The 23,839-nt window shown below is 38.2% G+C and overlaps 1 protein-coding gene across 2 annotated transcripts in view; it reads right to left on the bottom strand.

Annotated features, from left to right (window-relative positions):
* The window catches only part of LOC137171792 (corticotropin-releasing factor receptor 1-like), a 71,311-nt gene that overhangs the window by 24,682 nt on the left and 22,790 nt on the right, over positions 1-23,839 (bottom strand). For both annotated transcript variants that reach the window (XM_067575920.1, XM_067575919.1), the window contains exons 5-6: positions 6,224-6,309; positions 335-441 (exon numbers count right to left, since the gene is read on the bottom strand). In XM_067575920.1, coding sequence (XP_067432021.1) covers positions 335-441; positions 6,224-6,309 — 193 coding nt within the window. The remainder of the gene's footprint in view (positions 1-334; positions 442-6,223; positions 6,310-23,839) is intronic.

A 23,839-nucleotide genomic window follows, 5' to 3' on the forward strand; every position in this document is an offset into this window, starting at 1 on the left:
TTTCGGTTTGTCAGAGAAACCCATTCCACCTCCACCAGTCGTCCCAGCAGGCCTCCGCAAAAAAAAAAACTGTCTTGGTTTTTTTTCGGCGCTTTTCTGAGATGGGTCTATTATTCCCGTTTGTGGGGAATGTGCCCTAGTTTTTTGCGGGCGTCTAAACCCCTTTACATCTGCGGGATTGAGATAGGGAAGGTTTCATCCCATGACCAAATGGTTTTTGAATAAGAACGAGAGGCGCTTTGAACGAGGGATCTCGAGAATACTGACGTTTCTGTCACATCTAGGATGTCTTTAGGATTATCAGTGGACGGGCGGCGGAGAGAACAACACTTACCTCAAACACAAGAAGAGGAAGAAGGCTATGAGCAGAGCCACCATTGAGATGCAGTGACCCAGGAAGTTTATAATCACAGCTATTTGGTAGTGCATCTTGCCTTTTTTCTGCAGGGAAGAAAAGAAGAACTGTGAGTCTTTCGGGTATTTTCTGATTTACAGAGATAAGATTTTCAAGATAACAAAGAGATACAAAAATCTGAACATCCTTTGTCCTATTTTTCAAGTTTTTTTTTTTTGAGCTGACTCCTGCTGTGATTTTCAAATAAATATGTGGATGCTTGCAAGCACACACACACAAACATATACAGTACACACATGAGGTCTCCTGGCGCCAAAGGTTTTTTACATTTTTACAGAACACAGTCAAATCTTCCACTGAATCTGTGCCTAAGACCACTGTCTGTGACTCAGATATCCATTGTGATCGGATTTCCCTCACACTACCAACAGTAATCTGTGCTGTAAGTGGATTTATGTAACCTATTGGTGTCTACGCCGAGATTAAACGCGGGCACGTTTAATCCCTGCCGCGCCCACCCTCAAATCACGTCATCTGACCCATTCACGATATTGCGGTGCAGCAGCAACTGCAGACGGATGACATGCTGTCTCCATGTCAACTCGTTCTCCTTTGATTCGTAAATGTACATCAGTGTCTGTACGATGCTTTGTTAATATATATATACAGGGACATGTATTAGCGGGACCGTTTTTTCTGCACAACCAATCTGCTGTTGGTAGGAAACTGATGCTCCCCAACCTTCTATCAAAGAGCTTTTGCAGAGCTCTAACAATGTCACACTACTTCCTCCTCTTCCTCTTCTGACTCTAGCTAGGTTTCCATCCAAATGTAGCTTAAATTTTAACCACATTTCCAGAATATCAGCAAAAAAAACCCAACAAAATAATGCACATTATCATCCATTGCCATGATGTTAATATTAGGAGTTGGGATGTCGAGATAAACAGCTACTGTAGCGCCAGTCGAGAGGTCATTAAACCACTGCAGAAGAAGAAGGCGCAACAATAGGATGTAATTAAAAGAGTGTCAGTCAAACGTCAAATGGTGAAAAACCATGTGGGAAAACATTTAATGACATTAATTAAAAATGAAAATGAAAATATGGCATTTCTGTTTGTTTGATCTGATGTTTTTTCATCTGCTGCTGGTTTTCGTCTCTTCAGTCATGATTCATGTACATATGTAAAATGAAAAATACGTCAATGGACACATTTCTAATAAATACTTTCTTGACCAGTAGAGGCCGGTTGTCAGGAAATCATAAACAGGTTGCTTTAGGTGTTTGAACAAACCAGTGGTGACTGGTTTTACTGGTGAGGACAGTCTTTTCTAGTAATGTGTCTCCCAGCATGTAGGTTTGGATTTTTACAAGTCTACTGTAATAAAATACTCACGTCATGTTAATGGTTGCTGTGGGGCTGCAACTAATGATTGTTTTCACTATTGATTGATCTGTTGATTATTTTCTTGATTAATCGATTAGTTGTTTGGTCAATAAAATGTCAGAACATGGTGAAAAAGGTCGATGACTGTTTCCTAAAGCCCAAGACAGAGTCCTCAAATGTCTTGCTTTGTTAACAACGACCCAAATATAGATCTTCTAATATATAATTGGAAGACTAAAGAAACCAGAAAATATTCACATGTGAGGAGCTGGAACCAGAGAATCTGGACTCAAAACATATATTACAACATAATTATATATAAAAATGGTGCAGATTAATTTAATAGTTGGCAACTAATCGATTAATTGACTAATAGTTGCAGCTGTAGGTTGCTATAATCATTGCTCCAAACTACACTGTCCATGGAGTGATCCCTTCATAGTGTGACTCCACTGTAAACATGTTAATATGCTTAAAAAAAAGTGCTTTTTGGATACATAAACAGCTTCTGACCAATCTAAACAATAACTCTGACACATCTCGACTCTAAAATATCCCAAACATTGGTAGTCAGAAGAGAGACAAACAGATAAATTGTGCAGCGACGATTTAAAGTCACAAAGAAAAAACACATTTTGCCATTTTAAATCAAGTTGCAGAAAGGTTTTAGGCGGAGGGAGCAGCAGACATGAAAGCTCTTTAACCTAATACAGTGTTAACATAAGAAGAGTTAAACATGACTTGAGGGGAGGAAGAGACGTTGCTGTTCACACACCTTCGAGGGGAGACTGTCTAAAATCGTGTCCCTACAGAGACACACGACAAACACTCATTTCTTGGAGCGAGATCAGGGAAAGAAGTGTGACTGCAGCCTTTCTTTTTCTCTCCACCTACAAACGCTTTTGTTTTTAGACCTGATTAGACGTCATGAACTAGTTTATTTCGAACGAGGTGAACCCGTATGAGACGGGGGACAAAATCTACAGTTGAATATGAGGCTTCAGCAGCAGATTGAGTTAAACAAACCGTACGCGTATTTTTGTCCTGGGAGTTTATTTATCGTCCGTGCTTTTGGCGCAGTAAGAAAATAAAAACCTAAATGCAACTACCAGGACATATCCTTATCCCTTTAGCACGGTAGAATACATTTTTTTTCACTGAACCTGAACTGCGGTTCAGGTTTTCATTTTGCCCCCAATCCTTTACAGAGAGATGAAGCTATAAAAGGATCATTTCCAGGGTAGTATAGACAGGAAGAATGATTAAAGCGACCATAAACTCTTTCAATATACATATATGTGGGTCCTGTATTAAAATAGACTTGAAAAAAAAATCTGAATTTCCTGTAAAATATACTCTCTTGTGCAGAACTGGCTAACACATCAGGGCACAAATCAAGCAAGCAGGTTTTTAAAATGGATAGCAGAGCTCTGAGAGGAGGGGGTGGATGACAAGAGGATAATATAAGACCCACCCACCACTAGCCTCAGGTCTCACAGTATGTGTGGGCCACAAGTGTCAAAAGCAAACGTGACTCACTTTCCCTCTGTATGAAACAATACAGAAACTTATCGTATATTTGAGAGAATAACCTCCAGCGAATCCCAAAAGGAAAAGAGGATTTTTTTTTTTTCCCTTTTTCTGCTTCAAACAAACTTTCCAATAAGCGTTTGATCCACTCAGTTTCTCTTCCCAGTGGGACCGCTGAATATCCGGGTTCAATACTGACTGAACTTTAAAGAGAATCTACTTCAACTCTCCCTCCTTTTTCCCCCTGATGTCAATCACGCCGCCGCTGCCAACCGGTGATTTATTTCATGGCTACAAAAGGAGAAAAATCAAACACACATTTTAAAGGTCAGACACTCTATATCCATCTTCTGCTGGGGATCGATTGGACATTGGACTCAGGGAGTCACTTCTCCACTAAATGAAGGCTCTCATTCCACAACAATGTTCACTCATGCTCACAAGTACAAATGACTTCAACTATACCGTAGCTGGTAACTTAATTGGCAGGGAAACACGCCTTCATGATTTAGATAAAATCCGTTTTTAAAAGGCATATATCATGCATATTTCATTTCCAGGTCTATATTTTTTATTCTGTGGGTCTACTGGAATATATTTGCATGATTTACAGTTAAAAAAAACTACTTATTTATCTTATACTGGTCCTTTATGCAGCCCCTCAGTTCAGCCTCTGTCTGAAACAGGCAGTTTTAGCTCCTGTCTCTTTAAGGCCCCGCCTCCTGTTGAGCCCACTGCGTTCTGATTGGTCAGCTTCCAGATACTATGGGAGGATACGAAAACAAACAATGACTGAATCCAACTGTCCAGACGGACTTCACGGCATTCGCAGACTCGCGGACTTTGCGGGCGCGTTCCTGGGAAGTCTGTGAGTGCTTCCCAAATCCGCAGCTTATCAAGTCCACAAGGACCCTCAAGTGGACTTTCTGCAGACTTCTAGAGAGTCCTCACAGGGTGCAGACTTCACTTGAGAAATTACCCATAATCCTGGAGCGATAGGCTTTAAAGTGACGATGTAAAGAATACTATTAATTATTATTATCAATAATAAAAATGCAATAATAATAATAGGTTGTGTAAAATATTTACTTTTGACGACTTTTTTCACTTTTGTTGTGATGTAGTGAGGATAATCTAGACACATAACAGGCCTAATAAGGCTTAATAATGTGCATTTGTTTATTATAATCTGCTAAAGTAGACGGGCAAACGTTGGTTTTTGTCCGTTTACGATGTGAAAGTCCTCAGTTGAGTTTAGCAGCTCATCTAAAGGCAAAATCTCACTGAGCGTTCTGACTAGATTTGCTGAGAGCGAAGCAGCAGACTTGCACGTATTCAGAGCCATTAAGAACTGTTCAGAAAACACTTTGAAATGAGAGTCAGGAATTTCAATTTATCTCTGCGAAAGCTCTCGAGGTCTGAAGTCCCGTCTACAGGGTGCATTTTTATCCACTTGTGGCCCAGTGTGTTCGCAGACTTGACAGTGATGACAGTGAACACTTGTGACTGAAATCCACGAGGGCTCAGTCCAGAGGGTCGACATTTGGATTCAGCCGATAGAGTCCCCCCCCCCCGTCTGCTGTCCCCCATAGGAAAAATAAGTACAGTAGTCAATATGTATCATGAATAATAGATATGATGATTTACCACTCTTTCAGCCAATCATACCATTGCTGCTAAACTTTAAATCTGTTGCTGTCAGCTGTCATTTCAATGCAAATCGTTGCGACCTCCTCCCCCTAGCGCTTTAAAAACTACGATCACATCACGATGGGGTCCAATCACCAAAGACTTTTCAACATTTCTCATCATTATTGTGCACATGTTGATAAAAATCACTGTTCACGCTAATGAAGTCTCTCCTGATTGGTGTTGAAGGCCACAGAAAGACAGGCTAACTCATTGTTGGTTGACAGTAAGAAAAAAATACAGAATAACACAACATTATCCTTGAAAACAGGATGAGGATTTGATTGCATCATACAGACAGACAGAGCTCTCTGAACCTGCACAGGGTTGAGATGTTTATGGAAACTCAACTCAGCTGTTTAATATTCAGTTTCAGCAGATGGTGAAGCCAAGCAAAACAAAAATACTGTGTCTCATCTTTCCACTATGTTATATCTATTATATTTATATATATGTATCATCATTTTATATTTAACATACAGTACTTTTTAAAAAAAAGCTGATTTGTGTCTGTGTGTTCTGTCTTGCTGTTCATTTATAATTAAAATAATCGCTCATCACATCATAATACATCCTCCAGGTGGAGGCGGAGAACATGCACAAAAAAAAAACAAAAAAAAACACACCACAGCAACATGTGAATGGATACAAATCTGGAGCACAGCAGGACCTGAGCAGCAGCACGCTGTTGTTTTCAACCAAAACAGGCCGACCTCGTTCTCTTCCCTTTTCACAACTTGCTCACATCGCCGGGAGATCAGTGCTTTTTGTCACTTTTTCTTTTGAGGAAATTACTGAAATGAGACACTTCTTGTGTTCAGAGGAGGAATAGCTGCAGGTTGATTAAGAGATTTCAGGCTCCCACTTACATATAAAACCAACCGAGCCTCCCCAACTGCACGTGTGAGATGACATGACAATGAACGCTGCACAGTGCCAGCGCCTGTGTAATGCAAATTTAAAACATTTGTTATGCTTTTGAACCTTCAAGTCATGCTCTCGGGCATATTCACAGTATTTTTTTTAAGTGTTTATGACTGTGGTGTCCTTTCAAGGCTGCAGGCTCTGAAGGAACCCAAAGCCTGAATCCATATTTACTGTAAATAAGGCTCAAGAAGAACTGCTGCATTCATCTTCCATTGTAGCCTTGCCTTTGTTGTTGCTTTTCTGATTAACGTATGGAGCTGTTCCATGCTTTGAGGGTCTACATGAAAAGCCTCATTAATCAGGACACATGCACAGAAACAGACCAGACTCTTACCTCCTCGTGAAGTATGGCCTTACACATGGAGTAGTTCCCCTTCAACGCCCATGTCCCATTTGCGAGACATTTTCTATAAACGTTATCTGCATAGAGAGCGAGAGAAGAAAAGGACAGAAGGCTCTGATTAAAAGCTGAGGTGAGTCATTTTTTGATTTTTCACATATTTCCTTCATGTTTCAAGTGCTGTGTGGATAAAATACAAGATGTGAATTCCTGCTCGATTCATAGCGGCAATGTGACCTTTTCTGCATTTGAGACTAATAGGGAGCGATATCATTAGAGGTATTCTTACAAGCTGTGATTTTTCACACGTTTGCTGTCAGGACAGTCTACCACCCTCTGCCCAAGCATTATTATTATTCTTTACATTTAGACGCCCGCTTTCGCCATCGAATGACCTGCAATCAAACCCGTGTTTCTCCAATAATTTCCACAAAACTCGCCGCTACCCATATTACTCATCTGTCAAGCTGTCCACAAAAGGTGTTGGAAAAGGTGATTATTGTCAGTTTTACTACAAGCATTTGTCAAATCTATCTCCTTATTTAAATGAAAAGACAGTGTTCAAGCATATAAAGTGAACCAATTTGACAAGGGTGTTTATTTTCTATTAAAAAAAAAAAAAAAATTTCTGATGCAACCCACGTAATGGCAGGATGGCATGAAGACTCTGACAAATTATGTGAAAAATACATTTTTTCCATGCCGGCCTGCTGTATCATGGCACACACATTTTGTGGCCACATCCACACAGACAGAAATGCAATAATCTGAAACAAATTTCACATTTGTCATTTCAAATTAAACTGAAGGAAATGCAATTCGTTAAATAGGCCACTGTGGAACTGAAATACCGTAAATGAGGCAATTTAAAGTTGAAGGGAGATGTGTCAGAATATTTTTAAAGATGATATTTGTTACGTCGGCAGCTGTCTGCAGGGGCACAGGTGAGTTTTGAGGCCGCTGAATCTTACATCCTGTGAGTAAATGTCCGAGACTAAAGCTTGCGGGTCAGCTAATTTAATCATAAGCATGTTTCAAATTAAATTAGTTCTGGTGCCTGCTGCATAATAATATTAACAGGTGGAAATGATTATGTGGTAGGCATCAGCTGCAAAAAAACAGTTTTGGAAAATCATTCCGTCTTCAGGTCAGGGATTTCTGTCAGCGGTGGAGGATTTTGATGATCAGCAGTGAAAGCACGTATGTGTCATACACTAAATCGCTCGTCTTGTATGGAAACATTTTCCGCTGAGCAGGTTTGGACAGGTCTGACCCTCATACGGAGGCAGGTTGTCTCCACGGGTCGTTAGACAGCTTCTCCGGTGACAGTCAACCTGTTTCGAGAGCTCGGTGAAAGGAGAAAGAGAAGTTTGCAGAGCGCTCGCTGACACTGTTAAAAGCTGCCGTTTGTGATTTTCTTTTGCAAGAGGTTTTTCGAGAGCTGTCAACATCCAGAAATAATGAAACATGGCATGGAGTGCTTGTTTGCTTTAGGAGACAGTTTGTACTTTGCTCTCAGGTTACTTTCACCAAACATTTAGCCAAAAAAGCAAAAACCTACTCTGTCGACACTCGACTCGCTCCAAACCTCTGAACTGCTGCCCGCGTCTCTAATTTTTCAGTGATATGAAATAGGTCTGAGGTTGTGCTCATTCACAGCTGTCTCCTCCAGTTAAGATTAAGAGCAGAGATGTCATCTTCTTGTGCCAGAGAAAAAAAAAAATAGCTGCAAAAATGGTGTCGAGGGTCGATAAGATTGATGCAGTTGACTCGCAGCAATAATAACTTGCATTGGCATATTTCCTTCAATTAAAGAGAAAAACATTTAGTTTACTGCTTATAACATCCACCATCCACCACTGCTGCTTCTGTGTCGTCCGAAAACGGTGAGAGACGATATGATCGAACGGTCTCTCTACGAATATACATGATGTCAGAGTGAATAACGAAGTGAAAATGAAATGGCGATTCAATCTGATTCGCTGCAGTTTGTTTATTAATATGTCTGTTAACGAGTGTAACTCCTGCTGTTGGTATCCATGAGTGGAAGCTGCTGTTTGAACAGATAACGAGTGACAATATAAAACACAGTTGTAATAATAAATAAGTGTTGCCATCATTATTATTAAAATTGCCTCGAGAGACAATTCATCACAACATTATGTTCATTTCCACATCAACCTTGTAGCATGAGGGTGACATTTTCATCATCCATCCTGGAGACGAACTCTGTTTTTGAGTCAAAAACCGTAAAAATGGATGAAAGACCAAAGCAGAGAAACATGTATCACATGTATCACATGGCCTGAGATGGAAGCTGATGATTCTAAACACATGACTTAATAATGAGAAGATTTTTGGGGAGGGTGGGAGATAAAATGGGATTGGGTTGCCTGAGGGCAATAATGTGCAATGAGCTGGGTAGAAATAGCATGTTGACGGTGTAAGGCGACTGTCATCCCCAATCAAGATTACCTAGCTCGCAATATTCCCCAAACCCCAAATGCAATATCCTAGAGAGCTTTAAGAGAAAGATCTGTGTTGAGAATTACGCCAAAGTCAAAAGTTAAGATAAGAAGACAAAGTTCTGCAACGTACTGACCGTATAAAATACACATCATCTATAGTTTTGTTAATTTTTTGACTTCTAATGGAGTTTTTAGGAATCCAGTTTTAGTGTGAATCCATATCTGACAAGTATTATATCTATTTACTGTCTATCTCTGCTTTTTTTTTGCACATCACTTGCATATTACATTTATTTTGCACACATTGTCAAACTATGTGGGTATATACAGTATATATATACTATTTGTATGTACTATATATAAGCAACTATATATTCCTTAATTATAAAATATAGTTTTTCCTTTGTAATTTATTCTTTAATGCCACTTTGTTCTATTTTATTGTTTTATTCCATTCTAATTTAAAATATTTTAATATTTTTGTGCATTCCTGCATTGTATGACGACATTTGAAATGAACTTTGAACCCTAAACATATGTATTTCTATTTCTATCAGATTTGCATTTAACTGACTTTGAGTGCAGCGTCTGCTTTGGCAAAAATCTCCTCACTAAAGATGCACATTTTCACAGAGCATTCCTTAAATCTCTCCGTTTATTCAAGTCAAAATTTACATGACACTGCATGATTGGACACATTTCCTGCGGGGTTCACAGTCTCAGATCATTTGCATGGATTACAGTCAAAGGAGGGTAGTAACTTTATTTAGAAAGCACATTAAAAAGCAAAGTGATGTGCTAAATTTTTAAAGACGGTTTACAAACCAAATGTGTAAAAAAAAACAGACAAACAGATGCACACACACACTGAGACATCAGTACTGGTCCTCGTTTAGAGCCACAGCTGAAGGGTATAAATTCCAATTAAACAGTGTGACCTTGAAATAAATTCTTCCTGGCACTGGACCACAGAGTGATTTATTGCTTTTAAACCTCTTTATAAAAAATAGACAGTATATCCTCCAGTTTTACAACAAAGAGTGAATGTCTTTGAGGATATTTCTTTACGTAATAAGCAAATTAAGAGACCTGGTGAAAATCCTCTTTGTGTCGTTGATGTCCTTTGTTTTTTTTGGCATTGTTTTCATTTTGCGTGAGAAGAAGTGAAAGGAGTTTTACAGCTGAAGCAAATGAAGGTGGATATGTGCCCAGGCACCACTTAATTATTTGTTAGATATAGTACTGGAGCGGTACTGTTGTTGTCATTGGATTTGGTATTTGTTTCCATTTGTGCTGCAGTAAACAAACCCTGTTTCATTCCAACAGTGAACAAACACAGTGAGCTTGTCAGGTTTGGTACCATCGTGCATGATCGTGCATCAAAACCTTTGTTCACTGACCTATCTGGCAACACACGTTATTGCCAGAAAAACTGTAAGTAATTTGCAAACGGATAAACTGTTGTTAGCCAAAAATAGTTTCAGGAAGTGAATCCTCCTAAAACCTTAAGCGGCGGCGTGCCCCAGTAGCCTGCTGGTTAAGACACATGCCGTTTAACTGCAACGTTAAAGAGGACATATTATGCTTTTTGTGATTTTATGTCATTTATATACTGTTACATTGTCCCAAAACTTGAGGTGAACGTATTTAAAAATGCTGCCTTTGAGACAAAAGTCAGGGCTTCAACCTGCTCTTAACGCTCCGTTTGCAAAGTTACCTCCCCGTCGAACTGACATCAGATTGTCCACAAACGGCCGTCCGTTTCGTAGCTTTTGTTGCTAACGTTGCTCCACAGGTTGTTGGATTTGTTGTTGGGACATACAGATGTTTTTGAGAAGTTTCCATTAAGAGTAAAGAACAGTAATAAGAAGTCCAGTAACAGAAGAACTCTCTCCACTTCTGTTTGCACCTTCCAGAATGTCAGAAGTCAGGCCAGACTGAGACAAATAAGGAGTTTTTAACTGTAAATCAAGCAAAAACATTCCAGTAGAGCCCAAGAACAAAAACGTAGACCTGCAAATATGCATGATCTGTCCTCTTTAAAATGTCATCTTCACATTTCTGTCTATGTACGCCTTAATCAAACAAGACACAATGTGTAACAGACAGCTTTGAAGTAAGTGTATTTTTTCACTTCTAGGGAAATAATCAAGGTACATTTCGTACCGTTCTTATCATTTTAAGTTGTACTTTACTTCCATGTCATTATACATCTACTCCTCTGCATTTCAGAGTCAAATATTGTACTTTTTACTCCACAACATTTATTTCACTATAATTTCAGCTATAATTACTTTTCAGATCAATACTTTATACGTAAAATTATCAATTTGTAAAATATGCATTGTTATAGATTAGACAACCCAACAGTAGCTCTACCTTGACAACATTAAAATGATGCTTATACATATCTGTCAATGAATCAGCACTGATATTCTAATATATGAAAAATATAACACTCTAAATGTCTATTTTGCATTACGAGTCATTTTACTTTTGCTACTTTAAGTTCATTTTACTACCAATACTAGTGTACTTTTACTTAAATACGATGTTAAATGCAGGATTTTTAATTGTAATGGAGTTTTTTTTCGTTGTGGAATTGCTACTTTTCCTTAAACCTGCAGAAACTGTTTTTTTTTTTGAATATGTTGAACTTGTTAGCAAACAGATGCTTATTTCCACATCCATCATTCATTTGGAGTCGTGTTTCTGTCCACCTGGTGAATGTTAGTCCAATATTCACTCTCTGTCAGCTCTGTTTTTGCTCTCTACCGACTCCTGAGAGAAATATTTGGCTCCTCAGCCGCTTTTAAGTGAAAGATCTCAGTGCTTCTATCACCACTGACTCTCTGTAAGAAAAGCAAATTAGAGTATTTCCCAAAATGTTGAACAATCCCTTAAAAGAATGAACAGGGTTAATGAAACAGTGACTGAATTCTACAGAAAATGAACACTGTGAAAAACATGTTCGGGCCAGCATTCGTGTGGTTATGTTGGGACAAAAAGTTCCTGATGTTACTTGGAAAAATCTCTCTCTCTCACTTACTTTATCAAAATTTACAGGGCGCACTTTGAGTAGCACATGTACCGTCTGGCACATTCATACATAACATGCACGACTAATGTGAGATCTCTTCTTCTCATTCTTCTCTTTTTTTTTTTTTTGTTACAGTACACATTACTTAGACTGCAGCGGCACTCCTTTATTAACATTCTCCTGCAGTCTTCTAAGGTTGCAGGGAATGAGCCACTGACAGCATCGTAAAATGCCATTTGCATGGGTCACGAGCTCAAGGTCCCTAAAATAACTGCTGATTTCATGTAGTAGCTACTGCCAAACGGGTGATTTGCCAGTAGTTAATAGCAGACAGGTTTGTCTCTGGAGCATCTTACAAGACTAACAGTGGATTTCATTGTTTGAAGGGATGTACGCAACTACACGCTACATATTGGTTTTCATCTTTGCTTAGTGACCGGCCATTGTTGTTTCTGAATGGGTGTTAAAAACAGCGACCGGTCTATGCCAGGTGCTAAATCCTCCCTGTGGAAACAGGAGCTCTAGGTACATGTGGATGGAACACAGGCACCCCTCCAAGCCTGGAGCTAAATGATCCTCTTTTCATTTTATTTCCAAACACTACCAGCCGTGCAAGCAACACTCACACTTGCTTAGTTAAAAAAAAAAGATCATTCTATAGAGGATCCTCTCTGTGGCTGAAACCACAGAATACAGCATAAATACCTCTCACACTGAACTGTAATTGTAGGTCCTGTGCAAGCAAATATGCTGACCCAAATTCAGTCACACTTGCTTAGCACTTCATCACACTGGATCAATGGCTGCAGCTTAGAAGCATCTCCCTCCTCTGTGCATTTCGAGCTGGGGGCTAATTAAAAGCAGCATCAGCAGGGAAGAAAATAAATTATTTCTACTAAATGAGAGAAAACTCCCGTGTTTCTTGTATTGCAACATAACAAAACAAACTAAAAAATCGGAGCTGTAACATGATGTGTTTTCTTGTTTATGCAGGTCAGCCATGTTCATGACAAGTGAAGTCACTGTAAAAGGGGGAATTAATCCCAGCGTCTCCTCCACACATAAATCTATTCACTTGGCAACTCATGAAACCTGATGTAAGACTGAAACGGAGCAGACAGCATGCACCATATATTACTGTAACTTTCCACGCTTCACCGCACTTCCACCCTGGAATAATCACAAGTATTCAGGTGAGCAGTTGTACCTGAACTCTGAAAAATATGTGGTGCATGGAAAAGTTTGCTTCCACCTCATTTTCACTCAAAGAAAAACTTGTTAAATTTATCCAAAACTGGAAACTGGAGCAGTTCTTGAGAAATTGCAGGCCGTCTATACCGAAGGGAATTGATGCCAGTTTTCACGCTGGGTGTGTATTCTGGCTCACTTCCGTTAGGTTCTGCACAAAGACACCTCAAGGGTTTGCAGAGGACCGCAGTCTGTTTTTGAAAGGAGGTTTAAAAGAGAAAATAACAATCCACTTTACACTGCGTACTTATTATAGAATCACGCAAAGAGAAAAGACAGGTAGGCACGTATGTGCTTGACACACGCAAGCCTGCATATCACAACACTTTTGAATCTTTCCCTCTGTCTTTCCTGTCTCTGATGTCGCATGTCTACACGCCCACGCGCATGCATGAATTAATATTCAACGAATGCTCCCGCCGTGCTCGAGCTCATTCAACAAAAAGACGCATTGCATTCCTTGTGAGTGAGCAGGAGAGTGAGCCAGGGCGAGGGTTTTGCCACCCCAATGACCGCGAGCACTACTCTAAATAAAACTACCCACCCTCTCCTCTCTGTCTCCTCTCTGCCTTTTCCCCCTTCATCGTCTGTCTTGCTTCGACTGGCGCAAGACCCGCTCACACTCTCAGGCACACGTGCACATATAGACATACATATGAAAATCCACTGGCCTCCCTCTGGGGACCATTAGGGGAAAGTCAAGCTTGGCAACGACTGGTGAAATGGGTTTCCGGGTGGGGCAAGACGTGTAACAACAAAGATAGTAATGCCAAGCTGAGTCACGAACCCAGAGGAGGGCGTGCAGCACCACGGGCACCTGTCACGAATCAGTGGCTGAGCGGTCTAGACAACACCCCCTGGACGTCTGTCATCCCCTCTGTGCAAATGTTTGACAACATGCTGTAATTGTCTGAGAGAGCATCAAAGATATTGAGGAGCTTGCAAATGATTAGCACGATGTTTAGTATGCGTTGATAGCTGCTATTAGACTTCTTTCAAGGCTCCACATCTCAGCAGGAAGGTTAACTCAAGTGCATTCACCTTTTTTTTTTTTTGATCTTCAGACCTGAAATTTTCCCAGTCATTAGGTTTTAATTCCAGTATTTTTCTTCTTCTCCCATGAAGAAATAAGGCCGACTTGTTATGTCATCTCGCGTCTTTATTATATTGTTTCATGTCATTCAGTGAACGCCAGGAATGAATATCTTGACATGTTATGAGAGTTTTTGTCATTATTTGTGTTATTGCACGTCATTTTTTTTTACTTTAAAATAACAAAATTAGTGGAGAATTCCTTTTAAGGGCAACTTAAGGCCAACGAGCGCTCAAGTACATACATGCCAGTCATGCAATGATGTCATACATCTTATCTGGCACATAACATAATACAGTGGAAACCGCTTTTAATGGTCCTGGTTACAGTGATCAAACGCTTATATGGATCAAAAAGCTCGGGACAGACAGTTTAAACAATTTGCTTATAGTAATCAAATTGTCCGCTTACAGTTTTCATTTTGGGTCTTTTTTTACATGACAACATAAGGAAAAAGAAAAAATGACAATGGCAGTTCTATTTTTTTTACTTAACTCCCATGGCACACGTGTGATATGTACTTGGCGGCGTGTGCTGCATTGAAATCATGACGGGAAAAAGAAAATCATTCTCTCTCAATGGAAAACGTCTCCTTGAAGCTTCTGACAAGATGCCAAGAACAAGCCAACGAGATGCAGCAGCGAAACAACGAGCGTTTGAAACAGCCGTACCATATTTTGAAGCTCTATATTCATGTAATAAATATACAAGTATTAATTAGATGGTAATCTACCTAAGAGAAAAAATTCAGTTATATTAATCATCTGCTTATAGTGATTTGACATATGTGATCACTATAAGCAGTTTCCACTGTACTCATATGGCTTCAGAGGTTGAGTGACTTCATCTGTAGGTATTTCAGGTATAAATAATAATAGCTGTAAATGGCACCATAATGCTATTTAATCTCCTGCCTACTGTTTTTCATGTTCCTCTACCTCATCTGTCTGCATGTCATCATCTGTTAATGCAACCTCGGCTGGCAGTACTGGCTTCTATAGCATCAAAGGAACATCTCCACTGTTTCTGTCTTTCCCAGAAGGGAGTTAAAAATACACAGTATACTATATATATATATATATATATATATATATATATATATATATATATATATATGTCTTCTATCTGACGGCTGATTCATTTCATATATTCTTTAAGGACATTGATGCTTTGCTTTATTTTTATAACTTTCATACTAAAAAGATATTAAGCTTTTTTCAACATTTTTTTTTTTACAATGTAAGTAAATAGTAGCAAATGACACACTTCCAGGATGACAATGTCCTTATTCACAGGGTATTATCTATTTCGTGTTTCAGTCCTAATTCCTAATTATTTCAGTTAACGAGGACTTCACAATGAAATGCTTAAGTGACTTTTTAAATACAAAATGTAATTATTTATCTGACATATCAATACAATAGCTGCTTTCTGGTGAGTCAGGTGATTTAGGCCTATTTAATCCTAGATGTGCACCAAACACATGAATATGAACTTTTAAGGAAAAATGCCAAAAATGTGTAGGTTTCAGCTTCTCAAATATGCGGATTTGCTGCTTTTCTCTATGTTACATCACTGTGAGTTGAATTTCTTGGGGTTTGGGACTGTTGATCGGACAAAACAAGACATCTGAGGAAGTTCCCTTGGGGTTTCTTCAAATGACACTAAAATAAAATTTTGAAGTTCTGAGCAATTTAATTTATTTGGTCTTCAAAATAGATGTGAAATTGAAAATTATTGCCTACAGCAACTGAAGAACTGAAATCCCTCCCTATGAAAAACTTTCAAGTTACAGGCCAGTATCCGCTTTAGATGAGTCCAGTCACTGGAGTGGTAACGCTGGGGGAAATTAATATTCAATACCAACACTATTTCAGCATACATCATACCGAGATTTCTTTGAAGCTCAAGCAACCTCAGTGCTCACGTTCCAGTTGAGCCAAAGAAGAGAGATAAATGACAGGATGAATGTAGGACTTAGCATACAAACATACAGTATGTTAAATAGTACCAAAGTTCTATATTTACTGGTTCAGTCAAGCTATTTATATCCAAAACCAAACTATTTAGCTTAATTTTTCCTGGTTAGAAAAATGAGTTTTGACTATTTCAGTATCAAATATTTCAAATTTTAAGATCAGAGGAGGAAATTAGTTCTAGGATTGTTTTATTTGAATAGTTTTTAGAGGCTGTGAAAAAGTGAGTGAGACCAACGTTTTGTGCCCATTACACTTCCTGCCACACTTGTCATTTGTTTACTTAGACAGTCACATTGCTGTCACAAACTACCCTGGGTTTTGTTTATGTTTAGCATTGTTTTGTTACATTTACATCTGTATTTGTGGTTTAATCGAGACTGGAAAGTATTTAAGGTCATTATTTATTGTTTATTGATTTAAGTACGGAGTTATAGACTAGCTTGGGTTGTAACTTGCCATATACCCACCATGCTTTCCTGGAGATAAAAGGGACAAAAGAGCAGGCACTGAACCACTTCCTGGTTTTAAGATCTTGCTGACATCACCAGTGATGTCATGGACAACAATGTTGTCGTTGATGTGTGTGTAAACAATGTTAACTGATACAAGTGACATTGTCATACACCAGTTGTTGGTATAAGGGAAAGGACACCCCTGATAGAAATATGGTTCTGCCTAGATAGATTGAAGGACCTATTTAAGGGGAGAGATGTTAGTTTGAGAGAGAGCAGAAATGAAAGAGGATGTCAGTGTAGCTATGTGAAGGTAAGTTTGATTATGCTTGATTTCATTTGTTAGTCTCTCAGTTTGTCTCTTATCACCTTCCTTGACACTCTGGCAAAACTTCCTCACAGATAAAACTTCAACTTGCAAATAATTGTAAAAAGCCAGAAAGGGTTGCAGAAATGTTTCATTTTTCTTGTTTCCTATCTCGTCAATAGTCTTTTCCATCCAAAATCCTTTAGGTTTGAATTGCATTGAATTGAATTGAATTGAATTGAATTGAATTATTTAAATTGTATTACATGCAAATGAAGATATTTACTACTACAATGTAATGTAATACTACTACTACTACTACTACTACTACTACTACTAATAATAATAATAATGTAATGTAATACTTATTCATATAAGAAAATGAACAGAACATTAGTGGGTCACCAATGAGGGAGGGGAGGGAGAGGAGGGGTAAGAGACAGACAGTGATGATGCTGAGTAAAAGAGAACAAGCAGCTTTACATTAGTGCTGTAATCTCTCTTAACTTTTGGGATTGTACTAAAAACAGTCCTCTCATCCCCATGTCCAAACTGTGTGAGTGTCAGCGTGTGTGTGTGTGTGTAACACTGTAGGTCAAGGCTGATAATTAGTGTGATTACTGCAAGCAATCACACTATTGTAGCAGTTTGCAACAGCAGTAGCAGCAGCTCTCTACAACAGAGTTGGCACATGTCCTCCTGGACAGTGGAGGATGATTTTTCATCCATCCTCATCCAGCAAATCACTAGGTGAGTTCCTTTTTGCTTTGCTTGGTAGCATTGTCAAAATACATTACATTTCCAAACAATTTGAATTGTGCTATATGTCCTTACTTTTGTCATGATAATGATTTGGTACCGTGTCATCCGATCACAACCTCAAACACAAAAACGCTATTTTACTGGTATGTATTTTTTCGTTCAGCCTGTGATCTATTCTTTGAGATTCCTTCTGACTTATTGACCAATCTTGATGATTTGGAGTTTTTGCTCAAATTGTTTTCCTGAAGAGAATTTTATTCAGATGAAATGCGAAAGGCATCTGACTTGAATTAAGTTTTGAAATCAGTCTTGGTAACTAGCTACATCTGTACTGTTGCTACAATAATGTCTTGTTTCAGTGAAAGGTCAACATTTCTGAGGGCGGAGCTGGACTTGTGATTCTGATGCTCCAAATTACACGGTGAGTTTCAGTTTACTTTGTTTTTTATGCCAACGTCTCCAAATGACTTAATTGTATTTGGATAATGTCCCGTAATAGTGTGTACCACTTTGTAACTGATAAGTTGTCTTCTTTTATGCTTAAATACTGGTAGACTTAATACTATAGTGGCCTATATGAAACACATCAGCAATCTACAGCAATATCCCAGTCCTTCAATGTCGCATCCCTGGATGGATGCAACACTGAAGAATGGATGTGCTATATAAAATAATAATAATAATAATATTAAGAGCATTATTAATAATAATAATATATGTTTTCACATGTTTTTCAGCACAAAACCCAGAAAACACAAAACTCTTCATAATAAAAACCAACCTGCATAGAGACACCACAGAATAAACATGAATAGAACTCAAAATACCCAAGCAATACAACAACCTCTCATCTCCAACAAACAAAACCAAAAACCCCAAAACACAAAAAGTACAAAAACACAGAGTCCATGCCAAAAAGTCTATGGGAGGATTGTTTGCAAGGTGGTATCTCAAAACTCAAAAGTGCTAAAGTATTCATACTACATGGACAGGTGTCCCATGGGGAAATGCTTAACATATTAAAACATGGCGATATTTTAATATGTTAGCGCCACCATGTGGTCAGTTATTACATGTTTTACATAACTCATGAACTTAAAGGCATATGAAAACAATATTTGCTCAGTGTGTTCCTTGGACAATGCTGATTCAACTGATATAGGCCACACCCATTTGCGCCTGAATATTTTTTAAATAAAATATTTTCCGCCATTTAGGATTTTTTGTTTCTGTTGGCACATATTTCATCTAATCTTCACCAAACTTGGTAAATACCATATTTAGATGATCCTGGAAAGACCTTTGTCTGTATTGGTTGCCAAACTTTTGGAGGTGTGGATGATGCCCTTAATGGGCCAGAACATCTTCAATGCTAAATTGGATTGCAACCTAGTTTGGGAATGTTGTACATAAAGCCACATTCCCCACAGTAAAGTAACATTGTAACATGATATTTCTGCAATTATGTTGTCTTTAATAAAATGAAACTTGGTACACAAGTTCTTCATGAAAATCTGCATGACATAATGAGTCATGGCACCAATCGCCCCACACTGTGGTCATGACTAAAACACCACCATACTACTTATTAAATGCCATCCCTTAAATGTAATATACCATGGTAATCAAATTCTGCGAAGTTGTACAGATGGGGATGCTGAACAAATGAGTTGTATTTGCAGCAATGCCTTGCAAGTTATTTCGTCTGTCAGCATTCACAGGCATTTTCTGCAAAAAATACATTTCTTGTTATATTTGTTTGTTCCTTTTGCTGAAAATATTTGGGGGTTGTGAATGAGTGAACAAGTGAGAGATCTGTGAAGCTAATGTGTTGCTAATACAACAAATGTATAAGTAATTGTTAATTTACTGTTGGGCTAACAGTTAAATATTTTAATCTTTGTACTTTTACACTTGTGAACTCTTACTGTTTTTTTTTCCTTTTAGGAACTAAAGTTGTTAAACACTGTTAGTCACTATTTTGACTCGTGAGTACTTTTGTGTTTCAGTTTGCTTGTTAGTGTACTCATTCATTTTTATAATACCATCTGTTTTCCTCTTATTATCTGGTGTCTCATCTTTTTCTGTAGAGTTTCCACACACAATAACATGTCCTTGTCTGAAAAAGGCAATGTTTTGACCCTACCTATTTTTTTGGGAGCTAAAATCCAGCGTGCAGACACTCTTTCATTGAATCTTTTGTCCTGCACCTGGCATAAATATTTCATTATTTTCTCAAACCACTGTCACTGAATTTGTTACAAAACATTTTTCACAGTTTTACAGTCACCTTGGATAAAAGCTTAAAAAAGCAATTTAGTCTTCAACTTTTATGTTGCCAGTAATCATCTGCTTTGTCTGCTATGTTGAGCATCATGCAGCTGCCTATCAGTAACTATCTATAACTAGATCTAACGATTATTTTCATTACATGTCTTGTTGTATCCAACCACCAATCCAAAACCCAAAGATATTCAGTTTACTGTCATGCATGACAAAAATATCAAAATAGTTGATGATCAATTTTCTGTTGATCCACTGATTGATTAATTGACTAATTGTTGCAGCTCTAAACTCAGGGGTAACATTAGCTGATTAGCTAGCCAGTGCTGATAAATAGATTTTTAATGTCGACAGTCTGTACAGAGCCTCACATGAATACATAGATACATAAATACAGTATGCATCCACAACATAACTGCATGAAAGACATCCATACAGGATACATCCACATTTATAAATACAAACCGAGCACATATACTCCAGCTACAGTTACTGGAGTATTTTGTTTAGTAATGCTATGGCAGAGGGGGCAAAACTCCTGCCATAACGTGCCTGTTTCCAGGCCAGGGATCTGTATCTGCGACCAGATGGAAGCAGTGTGAAGGGGGGGGGGCCTGGGGTCATGTACTGTGTTGCGTGCTCTGTGTGTAATGGCTTTGCTGTTGAGGTCTGAGAGGTTGGGGGTGGGGAGGCCAATAATTTTTGGAGGCATTGTGTGTGATGCGCTTGAATTTGTTCCTGTTGGAGGCAGTTAACAAGTTGAAAAAACAAGGGGGACAGTAGAAGAGAACGGGTTGAATTATACTTTTGTAGAGCAGCAGAAGGTGGGGGGCAACAGAAACTGCTTTGAGTTTGTGGATGGCAGAGAATCTTTGTTGGCAGCGTTTGTGGATGTCAGTGGTGTGTTGTTCAAAGCTCAGTTTGTTGTTCAGGGTGAGTCTGAGATATCTGAAGTACTCCACCATCTCTGCAGTTTCATTACTGATGCAGGTGGGGTTGTGGGTGGAGTTGTGGGCTGTGCTGTGTACGCTGGAAATGTTAATGAACAGTCCTTTTGTCTTTGCTACATTCAGCTGTAGGTACTTGTTCTTGCAACACTGTGTGAAGTGGTACATGGAGTCTTGATAGTCTAAAACAGAGTTATTGTTTTATTTTTTAAATTTTATTATCATCTGTGTGTAGCAGGCAGAGTTAAACAGAAAAAAAACAGAAAAGTGACTTTTGTTTCTAAATTATATTACTAAGAATGATTAGGAAGTAAGGAAGTAATTGATTACTTGTCATCAGTGTTGAATGTGCATGTTCCTTATTACACACATTTACTTGCGAGACGACTTTAGTATGTCCAACAAAAGTAACACAGTGCCTTGTAACATCTGCATTTCTGGCAGTAAAACGGACAATTTTAATGAACTGGAAAATACAGAATAAGGACTATTATAGGTTGGAAAATTGGCTCAAAGAATATATGGACTCATTAGCAATGGAGCAAGCAGGATACACCGTCCAACGAAATCAAACTAAGTAAATTGTGGACACATGTAAAGACATATTATCAGTAATCAGTTGACATAATACACATAATACGTATGTGTACATAATACACACACACTGGGCCCTCATTTTGCTTTGTTAATAAGATTTGAAGACTTACAGTAGCTTTGATGTCTGCTGTGTGGGCGTTGATTGACAGCATTGATTGACAGATGTGACTGACAGTTGTCTCACCTGCTGCTCTCTGGGACTTGCACTGAATCATACTATTTTTGCCATGTTTCAGCACACACAAATACACAAACACATTTCTATATTGGATGCTGGCTCTGAAGAAGATCTATTCATCTCCCCTAATCTGTGTGGTTTGATATGCTGCTGGACTCGTTTTGAAAAAAAAAAAGAATGGAAGTGTACAAACACACTCTTATGGCTCCAACAACTTAAGTCGAGGATTTGTCACAATCTAATTTTGGAAATCCAGCCTCGTACCTCTGTCCTGATTCATGGAACTCCCCTTTCATAGTACTGCTATTCAGAGCAGGAACATGCTCAAACGTCAGACACATCAGTTGTCGGATGTTTTTTGGGGGGTTTTTTTTGAAAAAAATGTTTATTTATAGTTATGCACATTTGAAATATACACAGTTGCTCTGTCAGGAAATTAAAAGAAAACAGAAAAGGAGAACTATTCACAGTTTGGCAAACAAACATAACAATTATAAATCATGGGATCATGTGCTTCCACAAAGAGAGGAATCTCCAAAAAATGAAATAAATAAATAAAATAAAAATACCTAAATGAAACAGATAGTTAGTTAGTTTTGGCCAAATTCACAATTAAGTCAGTACAGCAGTTTATTATATTGGTAATCTAAAATAAGCAATCACAGGAGCCCATTGGTTTAACAACGTGTCTTTACATGGAGTTATTTTTCATTGAGTACACTTTCATTAACCTGTCATGCCATTGATGTAGAGTGGGTGGCAGTGGTTTTAGCCAAGATAAAGTTATCATTTTTGCCACCAGTAAAAGAACATACAGCAAGTAAGCCTTTTTCTTTTCCATAGCTCCATCAGGGATTGCTCCTATAATATAATACAATGAGTATAATTGTAAATCAATGTTAAAAATGGCACATATTTCTGCATGAATCCCTTCCCAGTATGATTTCAGCTTTGGATAATCCCAAAAAATGTGTGTGTGATCTCCCGTCTGTTTACAATCCCTCCAGCACAAATTCGTTTTACTTCTGTCATATTTTGATACAATGAAAGGAGTTCAATACTTCATTTTTAATTTCCAGTTCAGTTCTTTCCACAGTGAGCTATAAAGTTACTTTATGTCTCCCTTCACATACTACTTCCTGTGTTTCATCTTCGATAATAACATTCATCTCCAGCTCCTACTTTTCTTTTATATCCAGAGTATTCCCATTCAAGTCAATGGGAAAGTGGTCTTAGACTTTTGGACCCTACACTGTATATTTACGTAATGATTTTTGTACCACTCTTTTCTTCCATAATCCTTTATAAAAAGATTCTATGGGAATGAGTGGTTGCTTAAGGGTGTCCCATTCCCTATTTGACAATAATTTCTCAATTGTAGATATCTATGTAAATCTTATGACCATAACCCAAATTTATCTTGTAATTGTTTAAATGATTTTAAAATTTCCCCATCAAACATTTGGTCTATTGTAATAAGTCCTATCTCCGCCTACTCCCTAAACCCAGCGTCTAATTTACCTGGCAGAAAATCCACATTCTTTGTAATCTTCATGACTTTTGATATTCTAAAAGGTGCTTCCACCTTTTTTTCTCACCAGTGACTAGACTTTCTGGGTGCAGTTCATCCATCCATTTTTTTACTTTTTCTCCAGCTTTTTTGCTCCAAAAATTGCAGCATCTCAAGAGGCGCTAGAGGACATGCATTTTTTCCTAATCCCAGCTGATTCATCACCTCATCTTACATTAACCACTCACCCATTCCATGAATTTGTGTTGCCCAGTAATATAATTTCAAATTGGCCTCCTTGATTTTTTTGGGTAAGCTAACAGGTTCAGTTTAATCCTAAATTTCCTCCTCTGCCATATAAATGTGGAAATCAGCTTATCTAGCATTTTAAAGACCAATACTGGTATCCAGATGGGTAATGACTGAAAAACATATAATAGCCTAGGAAGTATATTCATCCTAACCTTTTCAATTCTACCAAATAATGAGAGTGGGAGAATCTCCCATCATGCCAAATCTGATTTTATTTGAAAATGAATCTAACATAATTTGCTTTGTACAATTATGATTTTTCTGGGGTGATCATGATACCTAGGTACCTAAATCCTTGTACTGACCAATTAAATGAAACCTGCTTATCCAACTGAGATGGCCATTTACCAACCAACATCATAGACTCATGGATTCATTATCTTTATAAACTGACACTATCCCAAAATCCTTCAAACATTTCAAAAGTGTTGGGA

This window comes from Thunnus thynnus, chromosome 20 (assembly GCF_963924715.1).
Source record: "Thunnus thynnus chromosome 20, fThuThy2.1, whole genome shotgun sequence".
NCBI lineage: Eukaryota > Metazoa > Chordata > Actinopteri > Scombriformes > Scombridae > Thunnus > Thunnus thynnus.